General features: G+C 56.7%; 1 protein-coding gene across 1 annotated transcript; it reads right to left on the reverse strand.

The window, feature by feature from the left end:
* Positions 1 to 1043: 1043 nt before the first annotated feature.
* Cbx8 (chromobox 8) lies at positions 1044 to 5715 on the reverse strand. The gene is made up of 5 exons (XM_005069841.4): positions 5559 to 5715; positions 5126 to 5169; positions 4889 to 4954; positions 4733 to 4799; positions 1044 to 4313 (listed from the first exon to the last, which is right to left on the reverse strand). The coding sequence occupies exons 1-5, from the start codon at positions 5625 to 5627 to the stop codon at positions 3459 to 3461; spliced, it is 1101 nt and encodes a 366-aa protein (XP_005069898.1). The 5' UTR covers positions 5628 to 5715; the 3' UTR covers positions 1044 to 3458.
* Between the last annotated feature and the right edge of the window lie 21357 nt (positions 5716 to 27072).

Below are 27072 nucleotides of genomic sequence, written 5' to 3' on the forward strand. Positions count from 1 at the left end.
GAACTGGAGGGGGCAGGTGGAGAGGACTCTGCCAAAGACCTAGCCACTGCTTACTGGGCCAAGGGCAAAAGATGTGACCCGGCCCACATCGGGCCTCTCCTTGGGGGCTCTGAGGGTCCTGACGGATTGTGGTGGCTTCTTGGCAACGGAGCGACTTCTGGCAGGGACTAATGGAAGCAGAACCGGGTTCACCTGTGCTGTCCTCTTTAGGAATCCCGAGTGTGGGTCGGGTTTGCAGCCTCATGACCCCGCCCCCCCAAGTCTGCAGCCTAGAGGACGGAGGACACCCACCACGAGCACCCCCGTCGATGTTCCCCCTCTCATCCAACCTTGGGGTATCTACCCGAAAGAACACCAGGGTCTAACAGGGACTAGGGGGCGGGAGCGCAACGCGGGGCTGAGGATCGGCGGCTCCGGATTCACTAATCACATCAGCGCTCTCTACGCCAGCTCCAAGCAGGCAGTTGCCTAGCAATACCCGCGAATTCAATTCCTCAATCAATAGACAGAGGCTCTGCATTTCGGGGAGCGCCGGCGAGGCTGTGGGAGTCCGGGGCACGAGCCCTGTGACAGCATCGGGAGCAATGCTCGCTCGGGTCACAGGCAAGCGAGTCTGCAAGGCTCCTGGGTGTCGGGTGCTCCGGACCTCCGGCACAGAAGCCTATGTGGAGCTGGGGGCATCCTCCACCAGAGTGAGTAAATGAGTCGAGAGGTCGCGCATATCATCTCAGGGGGTCCCCCAAATTCTGCCTGGGTCCCAAAGAAGTACAGCCAGTAGCAAAGACAGCCTCCCGAGAAAGGTGAGACCGGTCATGACTCAACTCCCTCCCCAACCCTCCTCCTCTCACCCTCCCACTGAGTTTCCTAATTGGGAAAGGGCCTTTTCGAGGGTGGGGGGGAATCCAACCCTACTTTAGAGTATGGGGGCGAAGGTAGGGACACCAAGTGGGTAGTGAGGGAGAAGGCAAGTGTCCCTCCTCTCCAGGCAACTTCTACCCTGTTCTGGGAAATAAGTAAGTAAATAATGAGAACCAAGACACGTGTCTATTTACAAAGTATATATTTTAAACACATAAAAAGCGATACTGGATACAGACACATTCACAACCCATGTAGATAGGATACCGAAGTTTCACTCTTGAACTGAGGTGGCGATCAATTCGAGATTTGTACACATCTGAGAATTCATAAACACGGGTTCTGCCCATCCACGGTTGCAGAATCAGAGCCACGTGGCCCCAGACCCCTGCCCACCCCACCCCCCCAGGTCAGCCCCTCAAGAGCGAGCTAAGGAGACACACACAACGGCCTTGGACAGATGGCAGGGCGAGGGGCAGTGAGGGCAGAACCAAGAAGGCTGGAGGGAAGGAAGGTTCGAGCAAAGAAGGAGAGGAGAGAGAGGAAGTCGGCAGTCAGGTAAGGGACTCCGGTCCCAGGTCCCAGAGTTACGGTCACTCGGTCACAGACATACCCTCCAAATCAGGCTTACCAGAAAATAGGGTCGACTTCTAGACAGACACACAGTCAACGGCGCTTCTTTATACAAAGTCGAAAACACCAGTTTTTACAAATATGAGCAGATAAAAATCCCCAGTCCAGGGGCTTCTCTTTTAGGCGCAAATTGATTTTCAAAAACAAACACACATAGAATACACCGCGTTTTTTTTTTTTCTTCCTTTTTTCTCCCTCTACTTAAAGGCAAAGTCTGGAGGGAAGAGAGACTGAGGCGCTGGGAAGTGAGGAGCCTGGAGTACCTGGAGTACGGAGGCCGAGGCTGGGGTCCCTTTCAGCATCTCCCCATGACCAAGCTTCTCTAACCCAGCCCAGAGCCCCCTAACTCCCAAGTCTGTGCTTTGTCCCGCAAGCAGAGTCTCATGCCTCTCCCTGCAAACGCCCTCGAAGTTAGATCGCCTGCTGGCCCTTTAAGGGCGGGGAGGGCGGAGAGGCCGAAAGATCCCTGCTGAAAGGGGCGACCTAGGCTGGGGGACAGATTTGTGCTTTTGAGTCCGAGCTGCGCGTGGCGCTGTCCGGAGTGAGCCAGGTCCAGGGGCGCAGAGGGTCGCGGGGCGACTGTCGTCCCCGGTCGTGCCCCCTCCACCTCGCGCTCCCCTGCCCCCTTCCGCGGTGTCTGAACGTCGAGTCGAGTTCATTTAGCGAACACTCCGAGAATCGAGAAGGACTATAAATTACAGCTTTTACTTTTAAGAAAGGGGAAAGGTGAGGGGAAACTAAACTTCTAATGCACATTCTTGGATGGGAACCAAGCTGATCCCTTCCATCCCGAGCCCCACCTGGCCAAGTTCCACTCAGGCTGCGACCCCTGCGCCCAACGCCGACCAGCCTGGTGCGCAGCCCGCTGCCAGGCCCGCGGGGTGGCCAGGCCGCCGGTCGGCCGTTCGTCCTTTGGAGAGCAGGGCCCACCCTCCCCTGACGCACCAAGCTTGTCCAAGTCTTCCTGGGAGGTGGGCCGCCCTGTCTTCTGACAAAGCTAGAGAACTCGCAAAGGAAAAGGCCGCCTGAAGATTTTTCTTGTAAAACAACTGTCTGGTGCTCTGGGCACTGACACGCAATCCTCCCAATATATCCTGGCATTTCGGGAATGTAAACAAATTCGCTGGATTTCTTTTTCTCTCTGGAAAGGGAAGGAATCGAGGGGACGGGGAGATTTTTTGTCCACATGACACATACACACAATCCGTGTGTACGGCACTCAAACCCCCCTTAAAGTGCATCTCCTTGTGTGGTCATGGGAGAACTGAGCCCCACCCACTCCGACTTTTTTCTTTTTTTACCTTCAACAACACGCGCGAAAAAAAGTTATTTAAGTTAATAGTTTTTCCCCTAATAGACACCTTAATCTTTAAAAAGAAAAAGAGAGAGGGAAAGAAGCAAGAAAATAGAAAAAAGAAAACTGGGCTGACCCCACCCCCCTTTTTCTGATTGGGAAGCCAACCTTTTGTTGGCCTAGCTGGCCAATGGGAAGGAGAGCAAAAATCCTGCCTGGGTGCCAGGAGTCTGGCACTGGGAACCCGGCCGTGGAAGGAGGCAGTGGGCAGGCCTCACTCTCCTTCCAGAATCCCGGTGCCCAGGCCCCCAACTTTCGTAGTGCCCTGCGGGACAGGTCCCCTCCTGTACCGACTCAGTCTGTCTGCCCCTACCAAACCACAATCTCTCTCTCTCCTTGTTTAAATAAAAGAACTTCAAGAGTTGAAATATATATATTTAGATATTTTTCTTAAATAACATATTTACATCTAATAGAAAATAGAACTCTAGATAGTTTTCAACCAGAACTGAGAAAGGGGGAATGAAAGGGACTCAGGGAAGAAGGTGTGAAGTTAAGGACAGGACCAGTCAGAAGGCCACAGCCACCCAGAAATTAAAAAAGCACTAAAGCCACATTTGAGCTCACTCTAGGCCTGCTCTGGCCCTGGGCTCCCCATCCCCACCCCAGGAATTCATCTTTTCTCCTTGAAGAAGCCTTGGTCCGTGTTACTCTCCTTAATGGTGACGGTCAAAAAGTTTGAGGTCACGTCTGTGACAACCACCTTCTCCAGGTTAGTCAGGGAGGGGCTCCAAGACTCTTCCTCTGGGTCCCCCAGGATTCTGGCCACTGGGATCCTGGCGATGAGGGAGGGCCTTCCCCCTTGAGCCCCCATGTCCCGATAGAGGCTCCCCACTGAGCCTGGGGTACCTGAACTGTGTCGGACCCTGGGGCCACCAGGATCCAGGGTACCTTGGCCTTTGGCCTCCAGGAAAGCAGCCCTGTGCTTTATCACCCTGGCTGGAAAGGTGTCCACGGCCAACTTGCCCGAGGCCTCTGCTGAGCTAGGACTAGTCACACCATATTGTACCAGGTCTGAGTCCTGCCTTCGAGCAAGCTGGATCACACTGTGGCCGACTGGGAATTTTCCTGTCCCAGAAGAGGTGTCTTCCAGCTTCCTGCCTTTGAGGTATTCTCCAAGGCCATCACTGGGCTCTCCCAAGGGCCTCTGTGAAGGGTCCAGGAGCTCCTTCCGGGGCTTGGGTCCTCGCTTCTTGGAACTGTCCCCCGGTGAGCTGGGCTTGTCATCTACACGACCACCAGCACCTCTTTCTCGATCTCGATCCCGATCTCGGTGGTCCCGAGGAGAGTCTGCCCTGCAGGCACTGGTGCTGCTCCCTGGTGGGGATAGGCCTGTGTTCCGAAGGCCCTCTCGGGCCCTGGAAGTAGATGCCAAATCCTGGGGTGATCGGCCTGGGTAAGGGATCCGGATGCCTCTGGCAGAATCACTTCTGAATTCATACGTTTTGGCCTTTGCCTTGGCCTGGGCCTGCAGAAAGAAGATGGTGAGGAGGAGGAGGAGGCAGAGCCCCGCCCCCCAAGAGTCCTTCAGGCTGTCACTGCCCAACTTCCCCCAGATGCCTGGGAATTCTAATTGGGTAGGGGGAAGTGGGCTTAATGGTAGTAGTCTGGGGGGGGGGGAAGAAAGGGGATTTGTCTGGAAGCAGCCATTTGCAACTGACACACCCCTTGTAGGCCACTATAGGTCTACTTGGGATGGCTGGAGAGAGAAATGAAGGCCTTCTGGTGTGGCTTAAGTCCCACCTCCTTGGTGCTGCCACTGGCATGGTTACCATCAGAAGACTCACAGATTCACAGATGAGCACAGGGTGTGAGCACCCATCGGCTCCCAAGCCCTCCAGGCCCCCCTTCGAATGTCACACTCCACCACTGGAGATGGCAACATACCTTGAGAAGAAAGGTTTTGGGCTTGGGTCCTCGCTTTTTGGGGCCATAGAGCTCCATCTCCCGTTCCCTAAAGAAAGAAAGGAGAAGAAGGGGGTGTGTCCCGGAGGCACCGAAGTCAGCCTGCCTGGGCTCCAGGGAGTGGATAAGGGTCTGTACCTTTCCTCAAAGGCCGCAAGCAGGCGAGCATCCAGGATATTTTCTTCGGGCTCCCACGTGCTGTACCTATAGGAAACCAGGAAGAATCTGGCATCAGTCCCTGGAGCAGAGGGCGTGTACATGTGTGTAACTTTTCCGGCTGCCTTGTGTTGTATTTCAATATTAAAGGGGGAAAGAGGAAGAAAAGAACCCTCCTCAACATCAGTGTGGGGTTGCGATTGCAAAGGACCTACTTACTTCTGCGACCAGCCCTTCCATTTCACGAGGTATTCCATGCGTCCCTGCGGATGCAAAGGGGGGAAATGTGTATGTGTGCGTGCGTGGAGAGGGCACAACAAATACACGCGAAAAATGCATGCACCAAATGAATGCTCCAAACACTACCGCCAAGGGTACCAGCCCGCTGCAGCACCCCTGCAGAAACGCTGCACAAAGTGCATGCACCGGCATTCATTCCCCCACCCCGCCCCCCATCCATGCAATCTGTGCACCGCTGCAAGTCTAAGAAGAGCGCAGGGGCTGAGCCGCCGCCGCCGCCGCCGCCGCCGCCACGGCCGCGGCCACTGCTGGGACCTGGGGGAAGGGAGGCTGGGCTGCAGCAGGGGGAGGGAGCCCGGGCCCTGGTAAGGGAGGGCCCGCCGCGCCGCCTCCCGCTGTCCCCGCCACCTACTTTGCGAATGCGCCTCTTCAGGAGGGCTTCGGCCGCGAACACCCGCTCCCCCACCGCCGAGAGCTCCATGTTGACTCGCCGCTTCCCCCCTCGGCCGCTTCCAGGAGCAGAAAAGCAGCAGCCAGCGCTCGACAGCCCATAATACTCTCCCGCTGACGTCAGTTCTCCTCCCTCCCCGCGCGCTCTCCCTCCCTCCGCCCCCGCCCGGCGCTTCCTCCCGCCCCACGTGTTGCTAACGACGTTGCTAAAGCCAAGCGGCCTAGGCCTGTTCTGCGGGCGCTGATTGGACCAGCGCCCGGCCACGCCCCTCTCCCCGTCTCCCCCGCGTTGCTACGTGACCCGCGTTCCAATCGCCAGGAGGCGGAGTCTCCGGCCACTCCAGAGACCCAGAAGGGGGGGGTTGCCGTCAGCGGAAGTGACGCGAGGGCGGGGCGGGCCGGGCCGCTGTCAGTCTGCACGGCTGGCCCGGGGGGCCGCGGCCCTAGGCTGCGGCCCCCGCCCCCTGCCCCGCCGCCCAGCGGTTCCCCCGGTGCGTGGCGTGTCCCCGCCGAACCCTCTGGGCTCCACGCTTAGGTCCCAGCCAGGCACCGCCCCCTTTGCAGACCCAGACCCTCCCCACCCGACTCTACCCTGCCCGGCGCCATCCCCATCCCCCGCCGCTGGCGCGGCACAATGCACAGGTATTGGGGCGCAACGGGCGGCGCCCGAACCCCTGGACCTCCTGCGCGCTAGCGCCGAACCCACTGGTTCCCTTGACCCCTTCCCTGGCGGCCGCACACCCTCGGTCTCCATGGCAACGCCCCCTCCCTCCATCGCCAGTCCCATCCCGCTAACAAATCAATGTGCCTGCTCTGGGTCTCTCCAGCCGCACAACGCTGCCCGCGCCCACCCTCCGGGTCCGGCGAGCTGAGCTGGCGTGGGCGCTGCCCCGGGCTCAGAAGCCCAAAGCTGACACTGGTGCAGTCCGGTGGTTACCACCTGAGCCCACCCTGGGTCGAGACCCTGCCCCGCACGAGGGGTCGCGTGCCTCCTCTTCCCACCTCTATTGTCCCCAAGTCGCAGCCACCTGCCCCTGCCCCTGTCCCTGCCCCTGCCCCTGCTCCAGCCTGCGCCTCCCTCCCTCCCTCGGCCCTGGGAGAAGTCAACCCTGAGCACGTCTGTCCAGGCCTGGGTGGGTTTAGTGCGCCGATGACCATCGAGGCAGAGCCTAGAGGTTTGACTAGCTCGTGGGGTGAGCGGCTGGGGGCGCCGCGGGCCTGCTCCAGACCTGGGTGCGGAGCTAGAGCACTTCCTGTCTCGGGCTCTTCTCGACGACGTGCGCGGAGGACGCTCGACGAGCAACGTCGGCGCGGAAGTTGAGGGGAGTAGTAGTATCTGGTGCGGCCTTGAAGAGAGGCGAACCCCCCCACACACACACGAAGATGGCGAGTCCCTGGTAGGGGGTGAGGGTCGCGCAGAGCTGAGTGGGTCCCTCACACACTGTGTGTGCACTTGCTGACCTGCCATCCTAAATTCTCCTTCCTCCGCTCTTGGTAAACCCCCACCCCACCGCTTGAAGCCTAGAGGTTCAGCAGCAGCTACCCCCACGCTCCTCTTCCACCGCCCAGGCCCCGGATCACAGAGCCCGACTCCTTGGAACACACAATTTAGTTAAATCGCGATTATCAACTTAGCTGCAAGCAGTTTCCCCGGGCCAGGGAAGGGATCGGAGAAAGGGAGAGAGAAAGAACGATGAAGATGGGAAACCAACGAGCCAAGGAGTCTGGTTGGAAGGGCAGGAAGCCCCAGAGCTCAAAGCTGTCCTCAGGTCCAAGGTGCTGCGCACCTCACCGCAGAGCCCGGTGCAGGCTTTGGGGAGAGCTGGGCTCTCGCTTAGGGATCCTCTGGCCTCAGCCTCTGGTTTCCAGTTTTTGACCTCGCTCCCTGACGTTACAAGGTGTGTTCCAGGTGAGGAGTCCTATCTTAACGAACAGCTCATCCACGACGCCCAGATCGCCCCGGTGACCCACGCCCGCCGCCTTCAAGAGGCCGCCGACGGGCCGCGTCCTTAATCACAAAAAGTCATTCCCGGTAACAAATAGTTTCGTCGGCCGGTGCCAGCGATACAGCTGTTTCTGTTTAAGCTTAAATACTTTCCAACAGTTTGGGCAGTAAAAATAAAGTCGGCCTCAGCCGCCTATAAGTGTCTGGTTTCCCCGCCCAGAGAAAGCCCACCCTAACCCTCTGCCGGCTCGCTCCAGTCGCTCCGCCTGCCCGCACTTGGAATCCGCTGCCCGCCGCGGGCGTTGGCTGTCGGGCCACCCTAACCCTGAGCCTAGCGGGGGGGCCGCGACTCTGCAAGCCTGTTTCAGGGCCACCTTGAAGCGGGAGGCGGAGAACTGCGTGGAATGGGGATGGGGGCGCCTGGGTAGTGGCCCGGGGTGGGGCGGGGGTGGAACCAGCTCTCCTCATCGCCTTTTTCCTAACCCTGGGAAGTTTGCCCGCCAAGAGAAAAGTGGTAGTTTCCCTTCAGCTTGGGTTTCGAGGAGAACGCTGTCCCCAGATTGTGCGTGCTGTCCAGTGCCTTCATAGACCTGGGGTTTTCAGGAGGCTGGTTTCAGTTTCACCGAAAAATCTTCAGCTCTCTCTCACTCCTGTTCTGTTTTTTTCCTCTCCCTCCTTCCCTCTCTCTTCCTCCTCTCTCTCCCCAAATTTGACTTCTTTGCCTAATCAACCTGAGAAGTTTGACGGGAGAAAAGGAAGTCTCTGGCTCCTGCTACGGCTGATGGAGCAGTTAGCGCTTGCCTCGGCTTCCTTAGCAAGTTTTCCCGAACTTGATGGTAATTGTTCCCCCAACAGCTTGCTCAGTACAAAGTTAGTGCTTGGGAGTTGTTGTCTGAGTTGAAAGCCTGGGGGGGGGGGTGTCCTGCAGAGCCCATTGCAAAGTTGGAGCTGGATTCAGGGGCAGAGGAAAGGAACGGGATAATCAAAGGTCGGAGGAAACGTGGTTCCTGTCCATGGCAAAAGAGTAGGGACCTTCAGTGGGACCATCTCAGAGGAGACAGGATGTTACCTTTGCAAGGATCCAACGAGCTTCCAGCTGCGGGCGCTAGAACAGGGTGGCGGAGGTGTCAAATCATGTCTCTGGGTGGCCTCACCTCCGGGCAGTTTAGAAACAAAGGGAGAAGTGGATGACTAAGGAATGGGGTCCGCCGGTTAGTTCAGAATGGGAAGGTGCCAGTGTGTGCCAGGAGGGGGCACTAGCATATGCCCTCATTCCAACCAAGTCTGAACCGGATTTGGACCGCTCAGCTGTTAGCTCTATCCTTGGAACCAATGCGAGAAGGCTTGCCCACAGCCTACCTTTTTTTTTCTTTTCTTTTTCATTGAAACCTCCCCTGCCCACCGGCTCAATTCTCCACACCTCGTCTCTCCTCCGCACAAGGCCTTTCCCCTTTCCAGTTAGAAAAATCTCTGTTCCCTTGTGCACATCTCCCAGAACTAAACAAAAAGTTTCAGAGAACAAGAACCGGTGCTGTTAAACCCACTTCTAGGCAGTCGCTGCTGCCAGGTTTGCGTGCGCCGCCTCTGCAGTAAATAAGGTAACTGCTTCCTATTACTTTAGCCCATATGGCTGCAATTTGAGTGTCTTTGGAGACAGTGAGTGTGTAGGGGCGGGGAGGGGGGGGGGGGGGGAGACGCAGGGAGGGGAGGAGTGAAAGTGGAAATCAAATGCTCTTAGATCGCATTTTTATGAAGGAGATTGTCTGCGATTCTCTTAACAGCCCCCAGCTCCCAAGATGAACTGCCCGGTTTCTTTGTTTACGGAAATACAGGCAGACACCCGCTTGCCTGGGGACACCTGCTACCGCAACACACACACACACACACACACACACACACACACACACACACACACCGCCCCAGGCCTATTTCTCACCGGTTTAGGTGACCTGGGCGCTGTTGCCACTGCCCTTCTCCACTAGGAGCTCTTAGTAGGGGCAGGACGCCCGCCCTCCCGCCCTCTCCCGCACCAACCCACCGAAGGTGCCTAGACTCCCCGGATCCCGATTTGCACCGCAGGCCTGCGTTTGGGGTCACTTAGACCTGGATGTGTCCGCTGTCTGTCGACTTAGCCTCCCCGGCGGGGGGGGGGGGGGGGGGGGAGCCCGAGGTTGGCGCGGCCCAGGGGAAGATGGGCGCGCCGGGTTGGGCGCTCGGATCCTGGGTTGCTGGCCAGACCAGCAAGCCCCAGCGCGTCCTCCAGCTTGAGGCTGAGGCCAGGCCTCGGCTAGTTCTTTGGGTACGTTTCAACTGCGCGGCTTGGCGGGCGTCGGACCTGCTCAGTCTTGGCCACGCGCACGCGGGCGGATTTGGAGCTGTGAAGTGAGCAAGAGCGGTTCCGAGGCGTGGCCATGTGGATCACAGCCTCTTCTGGGCCTGTGGCCCGTGGCTGACCTCCTGCCGACCTGGAGCTGGATCTGCCTGGAGCGTCCACTCCTGCCTCGCTGCTCCACAGCCAGGGTTGTATGCCTGCCGAGTGGGTTGCCGCCTGCCGCTGGAAAGTGGTAGCGACTACCCGATGCTCTGGACAAGAGGTCCGAAGGCCTACCCTGTGCAGGCTGACTGGGATTTCTGGAGTTGTTCTCAGAGCAAGTCCGTCCTGGTTTTGTTTTTGTTTTGTTCTCTGTTCTACAGTCTCTCTTCACTCCCTCCTAGGGATGAAGAATGGGCAGTGCTGAACAAGAAGGGTTTACCATCGGGGCTTCCCCACACCCAGAAATCACTTTTATATCTCTCCCCTTAGCCACAGGACGCACGCGCCCACAGGGACACGAACATCCAGAAACACACATATACTTCCATGAAAGAAAACACCCCCAAATTAAGCCCATCTATCGAACAGTTGCTGTGGACCCAACCCTTGCCCCAGCCACTCAGGGCATCCAGGGAAGCTCAACTCTCCAGTTCCTACTGTAGGTAAATTGCGGGATCCTCAGGTCAAGACACACAGCCTGAGGACTCCTAAGCCGGGTAGCTCACACACCCTTCCCAGTAGGGGTTTAGGACTCATGGGACACTGTAGTTGCCCCTGAGTTTTAGGAAATAATTGGAGGTAAGAAAGGGCTTGAGGTCAGGTCCTGGGTGTGCTGCACGAGCCTCTTAGCAGAGCCCTCAACAACAACAACAAAAATGAAAGTGAGAAGTTCTAGAAGCCAGTCCATTGAGCTGAAGACTGGATGTGTGTGGAAATCTGCCTAGTTACAACTACTGTGGGTTCTGAGGCCAGCCTGCTTTGCTAGCGTATCCTGTATGGGCAAGTTATTTGAGCTGTAGCAGCTAGTTACTTCTGGAGACAGGGCTCTGTTATTTTGCAGTCTGTAATCAAACTTGTGATCCTCCTGTCTCAGCCTCCGGCACACAGGGGTTACAGGTGTGTACCACTATGTACAGGCTCTCACTAAGGTTTTTCAGTTTGTTTGTTTTTTTTTTTTTTAAGACGAGGTCTCCCTACATAGCCCTAGCTGTTCTGGAACTCATTGTGTAGACTAGGCTGTCCTCGAACTCATCGAGATCCGCCTGCTTCTGTCTCCTAAGCGCTGAGGTTAAGGTGTACATCCACATGCCCCAGCCCTCACCAAGGTTTTGAAAGCGGTATTAGCGTGCTTGCCCAACAAGGTCCACAGGATGAGTTACATGAGACGTGAAGGCAGGATCACACTGTCGGGGCGCAGGGAAATACACCGACAAATGTTTATCTGTGTTATGAATGTGACTGTTATTGCTGTTCTAAAGTCAGGTGACAGCTAGTTGCCAACGAGAGTCACCCACCCTTCTTGGAAATCTGGCTGCGCACCTCTTGGACACAGCTTAGATTCGCCCAAGACGGTGGCTAGCCCGAAGAAACCGGCGCTTCTCCCTCGGAGTGCCTGCCCAGCGCGCGCGCCCACCTTCTGGTGGCGGGAGCACGCGCGCACAGCGGCTAACCCAACACGCATGCGCGACGTGGAGCGGACCCTCCTCCCCTTCCCCAGCCTTTTCCCGGGAAAGCAGCCTGGCTGGCGCTGGTTGCGAAAGCCTTCCCTGGGACGTCTGAGGCTCCCCGGGCTTACTAGCGGAGGCGGCTCAGCAGAGGGCCGGCGGGAGAGCGGAGTGACCGCACACCACTCGCGTGCTAGGAAGGGAGTCTGGGCCTTCTGTTCCACCACCTCGGCAAAGGGCCTTAGACGCGACGCTGCAGAGTCAAGTCCAGGGCAGGGCGAGACCATTAACCAATGAGGGGGTAGGGCAGTGAGGTAAAAAGACAAAACGGTTTGTGACAAATGGATGAGGTCTGGTTGGATATAGTGCTTAGGAGTCTAAGATCAGAAAGTGGGAAGCCACTTTCCCCACCTGTGACAGGGACTCTTTGACTGCCCCGGACGACCAGGGGCAGCAGCCAAATGTAGAGTGCCCTCGATTCTGTTTGCAGAGTCAGCCTTGGCCCTGGTATCCGTCATGACCTGTGCGCACCCTTTATGCCGGGAGACGGTGCCCATTAGGAAGGTAGGGAACGCCCACCATCCCGTGGGAAAACACAGAGTTGGAAATCTGGCAGGAGGTAGTGGCACCAGAAATTGAGTGCAGTCAAAATGCCCGGGCCTCCTCAAGCCGGAGTTTGGCCATAGTGATACTTCAGCCCCCAACTACGCTGGACGGTGCAGTCCAAATACCACCCCCACCCACCCCCAAGTCCCCACACAGTCTCTCTGTAGCCCCAAAAGAGCTCTAGAGATGGGTGCAGGCGGGCGGTCTGCCGTTTCAGGTTCTTTCTTCCTATCCCGCCCCCAAGCGGAAGGAATTGAAGTGTCTTTTCCCAGAGACGGCGAAGCTCTCCTGTTCCAGCCAAGTGCCACTGCCTCCAGAGGTGGTTTGTACAGAGAGCCGAAATCCAGTCTCCTGTTTGAGAGGTCAGAAAAACCGAGGTGCCATTCGGAAAAGCTCAAGTAGACAGTTGAGGATGAGCCTTTCCAAAGACACGTGGGGCAGCTGGTGGCCTCCCGCCGGTGTGGGCGAAGCTGGGCGTGCGCTGCTGTCGGGCAAGCCCCAAGACAACAAGTGCAGGGGTCCGCCGAGAAAATACAACACTTCCCCAGAGGGCTCCACAAAACCTCTAGTCTGCATCATTCCCTGCACCCAGAGCAGGGCTTCGGTAGAGCGGCCTCAAGCGTTGTCCTAGAAGGAGAGGACACTGGTAGGCGTCGTGGCCAGCGTTCCAATTCTTCGAACACGCCTAGACGACAGTTCCAGAGCTACCAAAACTCGTGGGGCCAGCGATGGCTTCATCTTCACCTTCCTCGACAACCGCTCCGGGTGATTTGGTCGTCTGAGAAAGACCCACAAGACCCCTCTGGCCAGGAGGCCTCGCCTCTTCTCTGGGCAAAGGATGTCTGGGTTCGTGTGTGTATGTGTGTGCACGTGTGCACACGCGCGCGCGCACACACACATACAGACACACACAAATACACACCCTCCCTACTCTAGTAAATCAGATTCAGCTAGTAAATCAGATTCAGGGAACCTTGTACCGTATTTATGCTCTCAGCCTCCTCCCTTGACATTTTGCACTCCCGAAGTTGGGGCAGAAGTAATTATGCAAACATCTGGGGCTGTCCTGTGTGCCTACCCGCGATGCTTCCATTCACTCAGTGAGCTCAACTCCCTGATTTGCATATTAATGGCTTATCTGAAATAACACACCAATCAGGCAAATTAATTTTTTCTTCGACTCATCCGTGAGACTCTGGAAACAGGCTTAAGGCTAGAAAAGCTGATTTTGTTGAAGGTGTCGGGTCCTTAGGGCCAGAAAGAAAAGTTTAGAAGCAAGGTTCACTGCCTGAGTTTCTGTTTTTCAAGTTTCAACCTTTCAAAGCTCAGCTACTCCTCAGACAAGCGGTGAAGGGCAGAGCCACTGTAAGAGAAGCCTATGACCCCCTACCCATTGCCCCTTCTATGGTGGAAGTTTCTGGTGGTAGTGCGGCCCCAAGGCTGGATCAGTGGATGAGTAGGGGTATTGTAATCTGACAGTGAACGTTAAAGTGGCCTGATGGAGAGCATTCCAACTCAAAGTCGGTGGGAGAAAAGATGAAGGAGGTGTCTAGGGACTAGGGCTAGAAACCCTGTCTGTCCCCTCCCCAGGTCAATTTCCCACTCTTTGAACAGTTGGGTCAGAGTACCCCTTCCTTGCTCCAGGATAGTTACCTCTTCCACTGTGGCAACAGAAGTCGTTGGATTCAAAGCTGAGTAAACGGGTGTGTGGGCGGTCATGGGGGCATTATGGGAAGAAACATCTTTTACACATTAAAAACTTTCTTGATCTTTCTAAATACGAAGAGGAGTGGGCGGGGAAAATCCGCAAATAAATATGGTAAATGAATTCAGACCAGAATTATAATCCAGGGCCACTTTGGGCATTTCCAGGCTTCAAGGGGGTGGTTTCTTCTTCTTCTTCTTCTTCTTCTTCTTCTTCTTCTTCTTCTTCTTCTTCTTCTTCTTCTTCTTCTTCTCCTCCTCCTCCTCCTCCTCCTCCTCCTCTTCCTCCTCTTCCTCCTCTTCCCCCTCTTCCTCCTCCTCCTCCCCTTTCTCCTCCATTTTTCCCCCTGCAGAACTTGTCCCCCTCCACAGCCACTATATTCCCGTCTTTCCCTTTACAGTAAATAATGGGAGAGGGGGAAAAGAGCTAGAGCATAAGTTTGCCTCCTGGAACCCCTGCTTCTACTGAAAAGATGGAACTGTCATGTTTAAAGGGAATGCCCACAACTTGGGTTAGCATACAAGAAATCAGAGATAATTCTTAAGTTCCTCCTAAAACCAATGTTGTTGGGGTGGGAGAGCACATTGCAGGAGGACATGGGAGGCAGGAGGGAAATGGACAGAGGACATCAGGCCCACCATGGAGGATGGGTCCTTTGAGTGGTTGGGAGCAAGGAAGGGGGCTGCAGAGTTGGCACACGGGGCAGTGCCCCCGCATCTCCTGCCTCTTTGCTCTGTGTTTGAGGGTGTCTTTTTGGTCATTTCTTTATGCTTGCTTGGTTGTTGTCTTGTGGGAGAGAGAGAGGGGAAGGAAGGGAGGGAGGGAGAGAGAGAGAGAGAGAGAGAGAGAGAGAGAGAGAGAGAGAGAGAGAGAGAGAGAGAGAGAGAGAACTAAAGCACATTACCACAATTTCCCTAAGAAGAATGATATTCTTGGAGAAGGACACCCTGGAATACTGAAGCAAAAGTTCCAAGACACACCCAAGTCTTGACCTACCCAAAAAAAAAAAAATGCTGACTGAGTTGGAATTCGGGCCCTCGATCATAGCCGGGTTCCAGCCTTTTGGAGAGGAGAACACTTAAGATCAACAGCAGAGAAGGAGATAGAGGAGTTCAGCGGGTCTATATTCTCGCTCTGCGTCTTCAGGACAGCATCAGCACACAACCAACTTCTCATAGTTGATTGTTCCTGGAGCCCGCAGAGCTGTCCTCCCCACCCCCATCCCAAGCTGAGCCCAGGGGTTGGCCCTGTCCTGGCTTGTGAGTGCCACCCAACCAAGAAGGACCAGAGCAAGTGCTTCATTGCTCCCAAAACAGGAGCCAACTGAGATTCAATCCAAGGAAAATGAACAGCCCTTGGGGGGGAGCGAGGAAGAGACCACAGGCTGGCACGCTGTAGGGTACCTCAGGGCTGGGAGCTAGAGAGCTTCTGTATTGGTTCTCACAGCAGCTTCCCGAAGAAGGCAATCCAGTACAAATGCCCGAGTCTAGCAGGAGAAAAGTTTGTGCTCAACTTTGCTCAAGTTTGGTCAACAGTAACGCCTGGTAGAAAGGGAAAAGACGAACAGACTGGCTCTCTGGCTGGGCTTTCGGACTGCCTTCTCTTGGAAGGGAAGGACACTCAGGCACCACAGGGACTCACAGACAATGGGTTGCCTGAGATTCCAGGGCAAAGATGGTAGTAGCTTTGGGGAGAGAAGAGAAAGATACCAAATTGTGTGTGTGTGTGTGTGTCTGTGTCTATGTAGTGTGTGGTATGTTATGTGTGTGTGGTGTGTTTCTGTGTGTGTCTGTATGTCTGTGTGTCTCTGTGTTTGTCTCTGTTGTGTGTGTTGTGTGGTATGTTGTGTGTGTTATGTGTGTTGTGCGCATGTGGTGTGTTTGTTTGTGTGTGTGTGTATGTGTGTGTGTGTATGTGTGTGTGTGTGTGTTGTGGGACAGTGGCAGCAAGACAAAACCCCCTTCTCTACCCCTGCCAGAAAGAGCTCTCTGAATCTGTGCATTAACCTGAGTACCCTCCCCACGGCCCCTCTGCAGATTAGTGCTCCCTCCTAATCGTGGGGTCCAAAGCTCAGAAGAATTTACAAAGAATTGAAGGTACCAGAACTACCAGGTCAAGTTCCCATCTCCCAGACTGGCAGGTTCCTTTCCACTCTGCTGCTGAGATGGACGCCCTCCTTGGGTCTTCCAGTGGGTGCTCTGAATCCTGGAGACTCAAGGTCCTTCACACATACCTTTAAGTTCCTAAACTGAGCAAAAGGGTCCCAGGCTCCGTGTCCTAAAACAACACAGTGCTTCTTCTAGCTCAGACACTCCTTTCGTTGGAAGGAAGCTCCTGGGGCTATCTATCATAACAGCTCCGAGGAGGGTGCTCTATAAAACTCACATGGGCATGTAGGAACCGTTGCAGGGGCCAGCCAGGGAGAGCGAGCGCAGGTAGGACAGGAGGAAATTATGGAAGGAGGGCATAGCAGCTGAAGCAGATACCCATCAGTACATTAGCCAGGACAGCTTCTAGAGAGTGCTAAGTGCCAATGCCCACGCTTTTTTTTTAATCCCCCAAAACCTGGTAATAAGAGGGTGTGCCAGACCGGGTATCTGTAGCTCCCATCCCTGGAATGAGGGCTGCTCTGTCACAGACTCTGTGACATCCTGAACTCGGCTTTTATTCTGCCTTCTGATAGGAGCTGGTCAACCATGTTAAAAAGAAGAGACACCGAGGGTCAAATAACTCACTGATGAGCACTTTAAACCGAGGGACAGGAATGACCTAGAAGGGAAAGGGCTAAAAGGAGAGGGGTCAAGGCGGCTCTCCCTGATATGGACCAGGCACCAGAGGATCTCCTGCTGATGACCTCCTCCTCTCCAGGGCTGCAGGGATCAATAGTGGAAATCATCTTTATAGTCCCTAAGCTGGGGCTCAGGTGAGCCACACTGACCAAACTTTCACTTCTCAGGCTCGATGTGTCTCTGGCTTTGCTAAGTTGTTTTGGACCTGTCACTTTGTCCTGATCTCCGAATACAGATTGCATTCGGAGCAATCAGTGTGGGAGCAGTTTGGTCTCCACGGGCATCGGAGGGCCCGGGTAGGCAGTTGTGCTGGTATTCCAGAATTTTCGGAGAATACTTGCTGGTGGTTGGCCGCTGACCACAGAGGCACACAGAGCACCATACAGAAACCTGAGACATGGGGACTCCTGTGGGGACAATCTATTCCTGTCCGGGTTGTACCAGGTACAGGCTTCTCTTTCTCCGGCGATGCCTGGCCAGGAGCTACCAAACACCGAGCTAGAAAATGCAGGAGGACGAGTCCTGTTCTAGGTGTTTGATCACCTGCTCCAAAAGGACAGCTCAGGGAGGAAAATCCTCGCCCTAGCTCTACACTACTGGGGGCTAGCTGCAAGTCAGACTAATTCCAGGTATATGCTATAGGTGGCATCATGCTACTGGAAATGGCCTCTGTGGAGGGCGAGGTTCTCTCTGAGGCATCTCCAGGCATGGGGGAGCCCTGGCTAGGTAGACACAGCCTCAGTTAAAACTGCAGAGAAGAGAAGAGAAGAGAGAGAGAGAGAGAGAGAGAGAGAGAGAGAGAGAGAGAGAGAGAGAGAGAGAGAGAGAGAGAGATGTGCTGTGCAGGGCTTCTGGAATACATGTCAGGGGACCGCATCCCCAGGACTACTAGTATCACAAAGTGGCTTCCCTCAGACCACCCACCAGTGGGGGGCTGGAGAGCTGGGGGAGTTCCAGGAGGGTCTCCTGTCGGTTAAAAGAAAACCTTCAGTCTGCACTCAGTGGGGGTGCTGGGTGAGCTACCTCAGATCTCTAGGAGTATTTAACATCTTCAAGTATGCATGGACTGGGTGGGAGAACTTGGCCCAGCTAGAAGCCCTTCTGCCTGAACCGTCCCTGGACATCCTGGCTCTGGACCGTTCTTACTGTGCACATCCTCCGCTCACATTCCCTCTAGCAGGGAGAAGGCAGGTAGTACTCCCCTCCCCTCTGGGGCACTGATCTGAGCAAGCAGAGCAGGCTCAGACGACTAGAGTGTGAATGGAATCCACCGGGGCCAGCCGGCTCTTCCTGCCCAAGCACCAATCCAACCCAGGTGGCCAACTCCCTGAACTGGGTTCAGTGGAGCCTGGCTGGCCCTCAGCTCGCTATCGCCGGGAAGCAGGGCGGGCACAGCCACTGCGAAGGGAGGTGTGATGGCCACACCTCTTACTTCTTCCTTATACGGCCTGACTGGCTTCAGGCCTTCCCCACCTCCACTGGGTCCCCGGCTCCGTTTCTGGCCTTCTTACAGTGGCTCTTGAACCAGGGCCATGGCCATCAGGGACAGGGAAGCCAAGGGACTGGGAAGGTGGGGTGCCGGGACTCGTGCCGGAGGGACAAGCCAAATCCCAGAAGACAGCTGAAGGGACTCTGAATCCCCCTGCTCTCCTGGCGTTCGGCTTGATTTCTGGGACTCGACCCCCACCTCCAACCCCCACGCGCCTTTCCTTAAGCCCAACACAGATTCGCCGCCCCCCTTTCTTTTTAAACAAAAGCAATTAGATTTCAATCCTGATTCATTTGCATTTGCACCTCAGAAACCCGGTGGGGGAGGGAAGACAGGCAGGGAGGAGGGAACCGCACCACAGCTGGCCGAGCTGCCACTGGGCCGGCCACATCTGGCCAAGAGCGGTGGCCACCGCGGGCCTCCCGCCACCAGCTGCCGGAGTCTGCGCACGGCAGCCGCTCGGCGGCGCCCTCATCGATCGCCCGGGCCGGGAGCGGAGAACAAGGTATAGCCTGTATTTAGGTTCCTGCCCTTATATGGCGATGTGCACGAGCGCCAGCCGAGCGGCCGCACCATATAAGGACACGCGGCAGGCGCCAGGCTGAGCTGGTGCGCGCTCATTGGCCAACGCGTCTCTCAGCAACCGGGCTCTCACGAGTGGAAAGGAGCCAGCCGCCCCCGCCCGCTCCCCGCCCCCTCCCATTCTTTCTCCCTTGGCATCCCGGGCTCTCGCCTCGGCACCCCTTTTCCTTGCCTAGCCCCCATTTTTGCTCGCACCTTCTTCCCAATTTTTCTTCCCCCCCGATCATCCCCTCCCCCTCGCCCTCGTTGTCATTCCTCCTCCGGTGTCCATTCAGCCAGTCTTCGCTCCCTACCCCTTTGCTCACATCCCCAATCCACGAATCCCCCTCCCCAAACCCAGAGAGCGATGGGGATGGGAGGGAAAGGCCCGGATGCGGAGGGGAGCTGGAGTGTGTGCGTGTGCGTGCGTGTGCGCGTGTGCGTGTGTCTTGCTGCCGCAGTAGCTTCTGCAGCATCAGGTCCACGCATGCACAGCACACACGCACCGCGCTCTGGGAACAGTCTGAGAGAGCCCCCCACCCTGCTTCGCTAACCCCCCATCCATCCGTTAATCAGAGCAATTAGCTTCGGAAGAAAAAAACGCTTGCGGGGCTAGGGGTGTGTAAACCCACAACAGCAGTGGGTACCACCAAATTAGCATCTCCCAGGGCGTCCCTTCGGGCTGGATTTCTGAATACAATCATGATAATGATAAATCGATGTCTCATTTAAAGGTTACTTTTAAAAACCTGCCAATTGTTAGGGAAAAGAAGAAACCCTGCAGATTGTGTGGGGAGGGGGGAGGCTAGAACAAGGACTCTCGGTTTTATTTATTTTATTTTTTGCCGTCAGAATGCAATAGAGCGATGATTGCGGGATGAAGGTCAGGTGCCCAGCGCTGGGCCCACCGTGGGATGGGAACTAGCAGAGGCAGAAGGTGTCGCTATGTAGCTAATCCTTTAGGGACGAGACTCCCAATCACCTCAAACTCAGGCAGAAAAGGGACCTCGGGTCCTAGGGCGCTTTGCCCCCTCCCCGTCTTCAGGGGCGCGCGCACGCGCACGCGCGTGTAGGTGTCCGGTTGACCCCTCCGGGAGGTCGCTAAGATACTCGGGGGGGCGTTCTAAGTATGCCTAGGTGCTGGAGCTACCCTTCGGGATTCCACTTTTGTCCCAGGAGGATGAGGGACCCAAAGGTGACAGCTAAGACAATGGGTGCCCTAGACCCCTGGGGACTTTGCCTATGACCGAGCTCGGTTCTAGGGATGCCCCCTACTGGACAGCCCGCTCTAGAAACACCAAGCAGGTAGGGTCCATTGGGGGAAGATGGGGGCAGTTAGGATGGGGAAAGATGACCCGCCTGACCTCTGGGTTTGGGAGATCTTCCCCCACCCTATCCCTTCGCCCCCTCCCCCATCTCATCTCAAATCCCTCAACCAGGTCGCTCCCAAGGAAAGGTGGTGGCGGAAGTGGGTACAGCCAGGGAACACGGGTGCGAAATTGGGGAGGGCGTTGCCTGCTGGATCTGCTTAGCTTTGGCCGCCTCGTTGTTTGTGCAAAAGGAAGCGCCCCGGTCCCATCACCTTGCAGGTGGTTTTGCTGCCTCTGTGCCGAGGAGAGGTTGAGGGTGCTCTCGGGTCAGAGGGTTCAGACTTCTGCCATTGATAGAGGAGGTCTTCGAACCCCGGAAACCTGGGTTTATCTTCTAGGTACATCTCATCCTGGGAGCACACAACACACACCCCACCCCACGTTTCTGTGTATATGAACACTATGGCCAGGTGTTGGGGGGGGGTGCAGAGAGCCAGACACCCTTCAACTTCTCCCTGACCAAGGATGTGTTTTCTTAAGCACGTTTCTTCTCTTCCCCGACACCCCAGCTGCAAAGCCGCTATCGAGTCTAGAACCGCCTGTTCCTAACCTGTTGACTCCTGTTCACTGGCCATTGCTCTCTTGTTTCTGGAATTTTAATTTCCCAGTCGTTGCTTGGTGAAATCGGCAGACGTGGAGAACGCGACTGGCGGGGAGGGGTAATAGGAGAAACTTACAGATAGGAAAAAATAATACCCAAATTCACACACCTCTTCCAGCCCAGGGCGGCCCGGTCCACAGAAGCCTGAGCACTTTCGGCTCAGGGGAGCTGGGGGGGGGCTACAGATCTACTGGGCTAGGCCAAGGGGTCCTAACTCTGTAGCCCGACCCCACCCACCGAGCCTCTGTTCACACTTTTCGTTTATTTCTCAGCGACCTCAGTCTGGTAGCTCCAGAGGCAATTTTCTCCCTCTCCCTGGTGAGCCTTCAGCCCTACTCAGAAATCATGCCCCTGGCTGGGACGTCCAGCTTGCCCTAAGCGCCCCTCCCTGAGATTTGGAGCCCCTTTGGCTCAAAGAGAAGGGTGTTTGAGCCCGCAGCCGGGCAGAGGTGGGGCGGCCAAAGGCACCTCCTCGGAGCCAGCGGCTCCCTGCGGTGCTCAGGCGGCCGGGGTCGGTCGTGTGCGGCCGCCCGCGGTGCTCAGGCGGCCGGGGTCGGTCGTGTGCGGCCGCCCGCGGTGAGGGTGGTGGGCGCTCGGCACCTGCTGAGCTGCCACCGCTGCAGTGGTTCATGGCGCCCCGGGATCCACCCGGATCTTCTCGGCTGAGTTCCGGGCTTTGGTCGTTCTGTAGTCTGCACACACACACACACACACACACACACACACACACACACACACGAGCTTTATATTTGTCTTTTTTATTTTTTTATCATTTTTTTTCGGGCCGCATTTGAGCTGGCCAGACCTTTCCAACGCCAGGGGCGCGCAAAAGGGTCTGGAGGGTGGGGGCGGGGGAAGCAGCGCTATCTAGATGGGTGGGGTTCAAGCGGTCACTCAGGTCAACGCCCCATTAACATTTCCCCACCCGGGCACCGCGACCTCATGAGGACACTGGACATGGTGGGGGGGGAGTGGGGGGGACTCGGAAAGTGTCCTTCCAGTGCTGTCTCCGGTCACCCCCAACCCGGTAAGCCCTCGCCTGCAGGTAGCCGCCCCTCCCCCTCCCCCTCGCCCCCACGCCCCGGAGCCCGCGAGGGTCAGGGCTTGAAGGGGAGAGTCCCCTGAAGGGGAAGGGGAACAGGGTGCAGGACTGCTGCGCGCCCCCCGCCCGGGGCAGCGTGGCGACTGGCGCCGCTTTGGCAGCCATTTTCTGCAGCTGCCTGGGTCGGAGCTGATCGCAGCGAAGCGCAGGCGGCGGCCGGCGGGCGGGCGCTGGGTCACAGGCAGGAGGGGGGGCAGCCGGGACGCCGGGAGACCCCGACACTGGTGCTCGCCCCCGCCTTGGCTCGAGTAGAGCCGGCTGCTGCTGCTGCTGCTGCTGCGCGTGCAGAGCGCCTGCGATCCCACCCTTTCCCCGCCATCTTGTACCCCGGCTGGCGCCTTCCCAAAGACGAGCTGCGCAGACAAAGCCGCGGTGGGCCGGCGGGGGCCCCTGCAGCCCACCCAGGCTAAGCAGGCGGGCCTGGTAACCCTAGGGCCACCACACTGCCCTACCACTCCCCTGTGCCCGGCGCCCCTGCTCAAGGGAGGCTCCGCGTGCTGCGGCCACTCGCACAGCCCTCCGAGGATGGAGGGACCGGCTCCCCCCACCGCCCGTGTCTTCGTCCACCAACCCACCCGCCACCCGCTACACCAGCTGGCCATGATAGACCCGCACCTCAGCCCCATCCTACTGGGGTTTCGGGAAAGGGGTCCCCCCACAGCGGAACAGAAATGAGGACTTGTCACTCCGGGTCCTTCGCTTTCTGATAGGGTTGAGTGGGTCACTAGTCCTAAGGTCCCTACAACCCGCTGTAGTGACAAACTCGGGTCCTCGGGTTGATTCCGCGACACCCCCCCACACACACACACAGACCGAGGAACCACAAACAAGATCGTAGCAAGGGAGGCTTTCAAGACCATTCTGAACCCTGCTCATTACCCCCTGCAGACCCAAGAAACTCGGCACTCCATTTTCTGGGATAGCAGCATCGACTCAGCCGCTAAAGCCTGCACGGTCCTTTCTCTCGACGCTCCTACCCTGGGACTCCAGACCTAGGACCTGTGGGTGGGTCAAGGGTGTCAGAGACCCCTTTCTCTGTCCGAAAACACCCACGACCTTGGCGCCTGCCAGTCTTGTGGGTCAAACGCTATGCTGCTTTCGGAACAGAGAATTGGCTCCTTAAGACTCCATTTTCCTGTCTGCGAGTCTCCGGAGCCTGGCAATGGGATGGAAGCGCGCGGGGCATCCCTGGGTCCTCGCTGGTCCAGCGAAGAAGAGTGGCGGGCATGGACACCGGCTCTGGGCATCCTCCTCCCTACTCCACTGACCCTCTGGATTTTCCCATCCCCCATCCACCAGGCTCCCAGGAGAATCCACCACCAGGGACAGTGATAGATGAAGAAGAAACTGAGGCTGAAGGGGGTGGGTGGTGTGCACGTGGCTAGTGTGAGGTCTTCCTGCAGGTTTGGACGGAACTGACTCGTCCACCCAACCCCCACGCCCAAGATCAAAAGGCCCAGGCTCTGTGGTACTGCTCTCCGGTGTTAGAAGAACGCTCTCGTCCGACCTTGTGGAGCACAGTTGGTGGGGGCTGGGCACGGCCGAGGGTGTGGGGAGCGACCAGTCTACTGACCCACACTTGGAAACTGTTTCCCCACCCCTTGCCGGCCCCCTTCTCACCCCCAAGGGGTCGGAGACAAAGCGCCCCAGGGTGGCCTATCTGGAAGCCACCCTCGGGGTTCGGTCCTCCCCACCAACGCCTGCCAACCCGCGTGAATCCCGATCCTGGCCCGGAAACCAGTCTGACCACTTCGCCTATTTCCCAAGCCTCGGTGGAGGGTGGGGTGAGCCCGGCTCTGCTTCGCCTGGGTTGCCCTGCACTGAATGGGTTTGCCCAGAAGGCTGGCGTCAAAGCGACGCGCCCGCCCGCGCCGCTGGGAGCCTACGGCCGCTCCCCCATCTCGAAAAACGATTTTCCGCTCCACTCCCGACCTTCGTCGCCTCTCCCCTGACAGCCAGCGCCAAGCGATTCCTCGCTCAATGTCCTGTGCCGCACCTGCAGAAGCGCAAGCTGTCTCAGCCGTGCCCTAACCGTCTAACAGTGGCATGGGCCACTGAACTGAGTGGGGAACAGAGTGGCGGGTCATTACAACGTGGCCAGACCCGCTGGGGAGGCTGTGTGCACCCAGAGTGCCTCAGTGAGTCCTGGACCGCCGAATCTGAATGCTCTCGAGGGGGACTCGGGGTAGAGAGGCAGAAAATAACCCGGTCATCGGCCCCTGAGTTCAGTGGGAGGTTGGGCATGTGGCTTCACAGCCCAATTGCGCACGTGTTTTGAAGGCCGGTGGGCTATGCCGCTTGTCAGTACAAGAAAACAACTGAGCCTCCACGTCCAGCAGGAGGCTCCTGTCCACGCGAATGCCCTAGAGGCCAAGCTGCCCGGGTCTCACCCACTACATGGTAGTGACCTTGAGCACAACTCCCTAGCTGTCCCTGAGGATTCTATAGGATGGTGTGTGGTCCGGGGGGTCTATGGTCTCCAGGTGCAGAACAGGAGGCCGGGCAACACGCCGGTCTGAGGGTCTGAGCCGTGGCACCACTAGGGCCAAGAGGGAAAATGGCTTGACGCCAGCATCGCCAGAGCCGCGGGAGGACTGCCCAAAGCAGGGGCACCACTCTTTAGGACTCGATCACGGGGTTCCTGCTACTCCTAGTGTCCCAGGTGGGGTTTAAGGCAACCGGATGGGCCTCCCCTCCCTGGGGTTTCATCCTCCTCCAACAAGAGAACAGGCTCTGCTCTAAGAAGTATTAGCATAGGGTTTCTGATCCATCTCCGATGCCGCCCCCCTTTCCCCTTCACGGGGGAGAAAGTGTAGAAGAAAGCTACCCGACAAGGCAGCCACCCCACTGCAGGCATCCTTCTAGGCAGAGGTAAAATGCTTTGAGAAGTGACTGGGGAGTGGAACAGACCAGGAAAAGCAGGGGTTCTTTCACTCCACCCGAGGCAGAGGCTGCTTTTCCTTCTGAAAGGGTTGCTAGGAAATGAAACTTGACAGGTTGTGCCCAAATGAGGACTAGTGCCACCTGCCAAAGCTGTCCCTCCTCCAGCCACCCAGTTAGCTCTCCAGGCCGGTGAACATGCCTAGATGGGAGGTGCAGGCGTTGGAAGTGGCTGAGGAAGAGCAGTCAACCCCTGGAAGCCCTGGGAAACAGCGAGGATTCCTACAGGAGGCTGCCTGACCGGCTCCTAAGCGACTCCACCCAAGAGCCCTCACAGTTCCAGGAAACAAACCCAGCGAGTGGGTCTACAGGCATCACACAGGATCCCGTGTTTCTCCAGGCTCTGCCAGTCCCGCCTGCATAGGAAGGACGTCAGGGGGACTCTGGGATGACACCAAGGCTCCTGACACTTGAGTAGGCACTGCACGGGTCAGTGGCCCGAGGAGAGCCCCGTTTCCACAGAGGATCCCTGTCCTTTGTCCCACATCACCACTGGAAAAGCACTCCCTCTACCTACCTCTGCTGCTGGCACTGTTCTAGCTGCTGCTCTGGGGCTGCAGAGCATGGGACTACAGGGTCCCCCGTGCCACCAGCTCTGATGCAGCGGCAGGGAAACTGCTTATGATCACGGACATCCCCCCATTCCCAGACTACTCCTCCTCCTCGCCTTCCTTGGCTGTCAGTCTCCCCAGCCAGCCAACTGTCCATCTACAGACATCCTAGATATGCCAGTGTCGGCCAAGCTTTCTGCTCAGGCTGGGTGTGTTTCCTCCAGGAGAACCAGCACAGCTTCTGCCCTGACCTTACAACCTGGGCTGGGGCAGGCGGACTAGAAGCCAGGGAATGTCATTTGCAACCTGAGAAGTGCCATCAAGGGGAGCCCTGGATGCTGTTGAGGGCATGGAATAAGCAGGACATACCCGGAGGTAGGGTTAATAGAAGTATGTGACAAGCCAGGTAGGAGTTGTCTGGTTAACTCAGGCTTCTGGGCAGAACTGTAGGGCCCACCAGGACAGAGCTAACTACAGCATTCACAGATTTGCCCACTAATTTGACCACGTAGTCAAGATGGCCACTAGCAGTACATTCATCAGCAAAACAAACACAAACAAACAAACAAAAAAAACCCTAAGGTAGGGGCTGAGTGTGTAGCTCAACTGCCTGTCTAGGTGCAGTAAAGCTCTGGTTTAATCCCAGCAGTACACACCTCCTAGGCAAAACCCCTCATGGGTTGAGAAGGGACAGTGTCCATTCTTGGTGAGTGGGTGGCTAGAAAAAGGCATGTGACACACACTGAGATGGCTTGCAGTCTCTCCTGGAGGCCACCCTGAAGTTGAGCACACCCTGGGAGGCTTCCAGGGCCTTGAGTTGGTTTTGAAGCCAGGCAGGCCTTCCGCATATATCCATACCATGGCTCCTGGTCTTGGAACACGGCTGCTTATGGGGCAGCAGACCCTAGGCACCCTCTATAAAATGAGACTCCTCTCCGGGTGTTGGTGGCACATGCCTTTAATCCCAGCACTTGGGAGGCAGAGGCAGGCGGATCTCTGTGAGTTCGAGGCCAGCCTGGTCTACAGAGTGAGTTCCAGGACAGCCTCCAAAACAATAGAGAGAAACCCTGTCTCGAAAAACAAAAACAACAACAACAAAAATGAGACTCCTCCCAAAGGCTCTTGCCAGTTCCTTTTTGTTGTTGTTGTTTTTCAAGACAGGGCTTCTCTGTGTAGCCCTGGCTGTCCTGGAACTCACTCTGTAGACCAGGCTGGCCTTGAACTCAACAGAGATCCACTTGCCTCTGCCTCCCGAGTGCCTGGATTAAAGGTGTGCGCCACCATTCTTATGTTGACCCTATGGCTCTGGAAGGCTATGTACTTTGTGGGGGTCCACCTTGGTCAATAGCAGAAGCCTACTTATGGCTGTACTGTCCCTCTTGCGGGGTTGGGGAGAAGGGGGCATCATGGCCAACACATTCCATGGGCCACTATGGTTAGGGGCCATCTCCCCGCTCCCCCAAGCTCTACAGCTAACTGGCAGTGTGGCATCTCAACACCTCTACTTCCTTGTGGTTGGGGAAGCAGTGCGAACAACTTTAAGTTACCGCCGGGACTGGGTGGGGGGAGAAAACCAGCAGTGGCGCATGAGTGGCGCCTGGTGTGGTGATCCACCTGCAGCTATGAGTGATAGCTCATAGAACTGCAGACAGGAACATGCACTGTGCTTGTTAAGCTGACAAAAACGAGATGTTCTGAGCACCATGCTCTACAAACTCATATGGGGGATATTGCAAGAAGGGCAAACGATGAGGCAGAGACAGAACACAAAGACGAGGGAGCACTATTTGAAGACTCCAGGACATTCCCCTGGTAGGTGTGAGCCAGGAACCTGGCTCT

This window comes from Mesocricetus auratus, unplaced genomic scaffold (genome assembly GCF_017639785.1).
Source record: "Mesocricetus auratus isolate SY011 unplaced genomic scaffold, BCM_Maur_2.0 Super-Scaffold_100007, whole genome shotgun sequence".
NCBI lineage: Eukaryota > Metazoa > Chordata > Mammalia > Rodentia > Cricetidae > Mesocricetus > Mesocricetus auratus.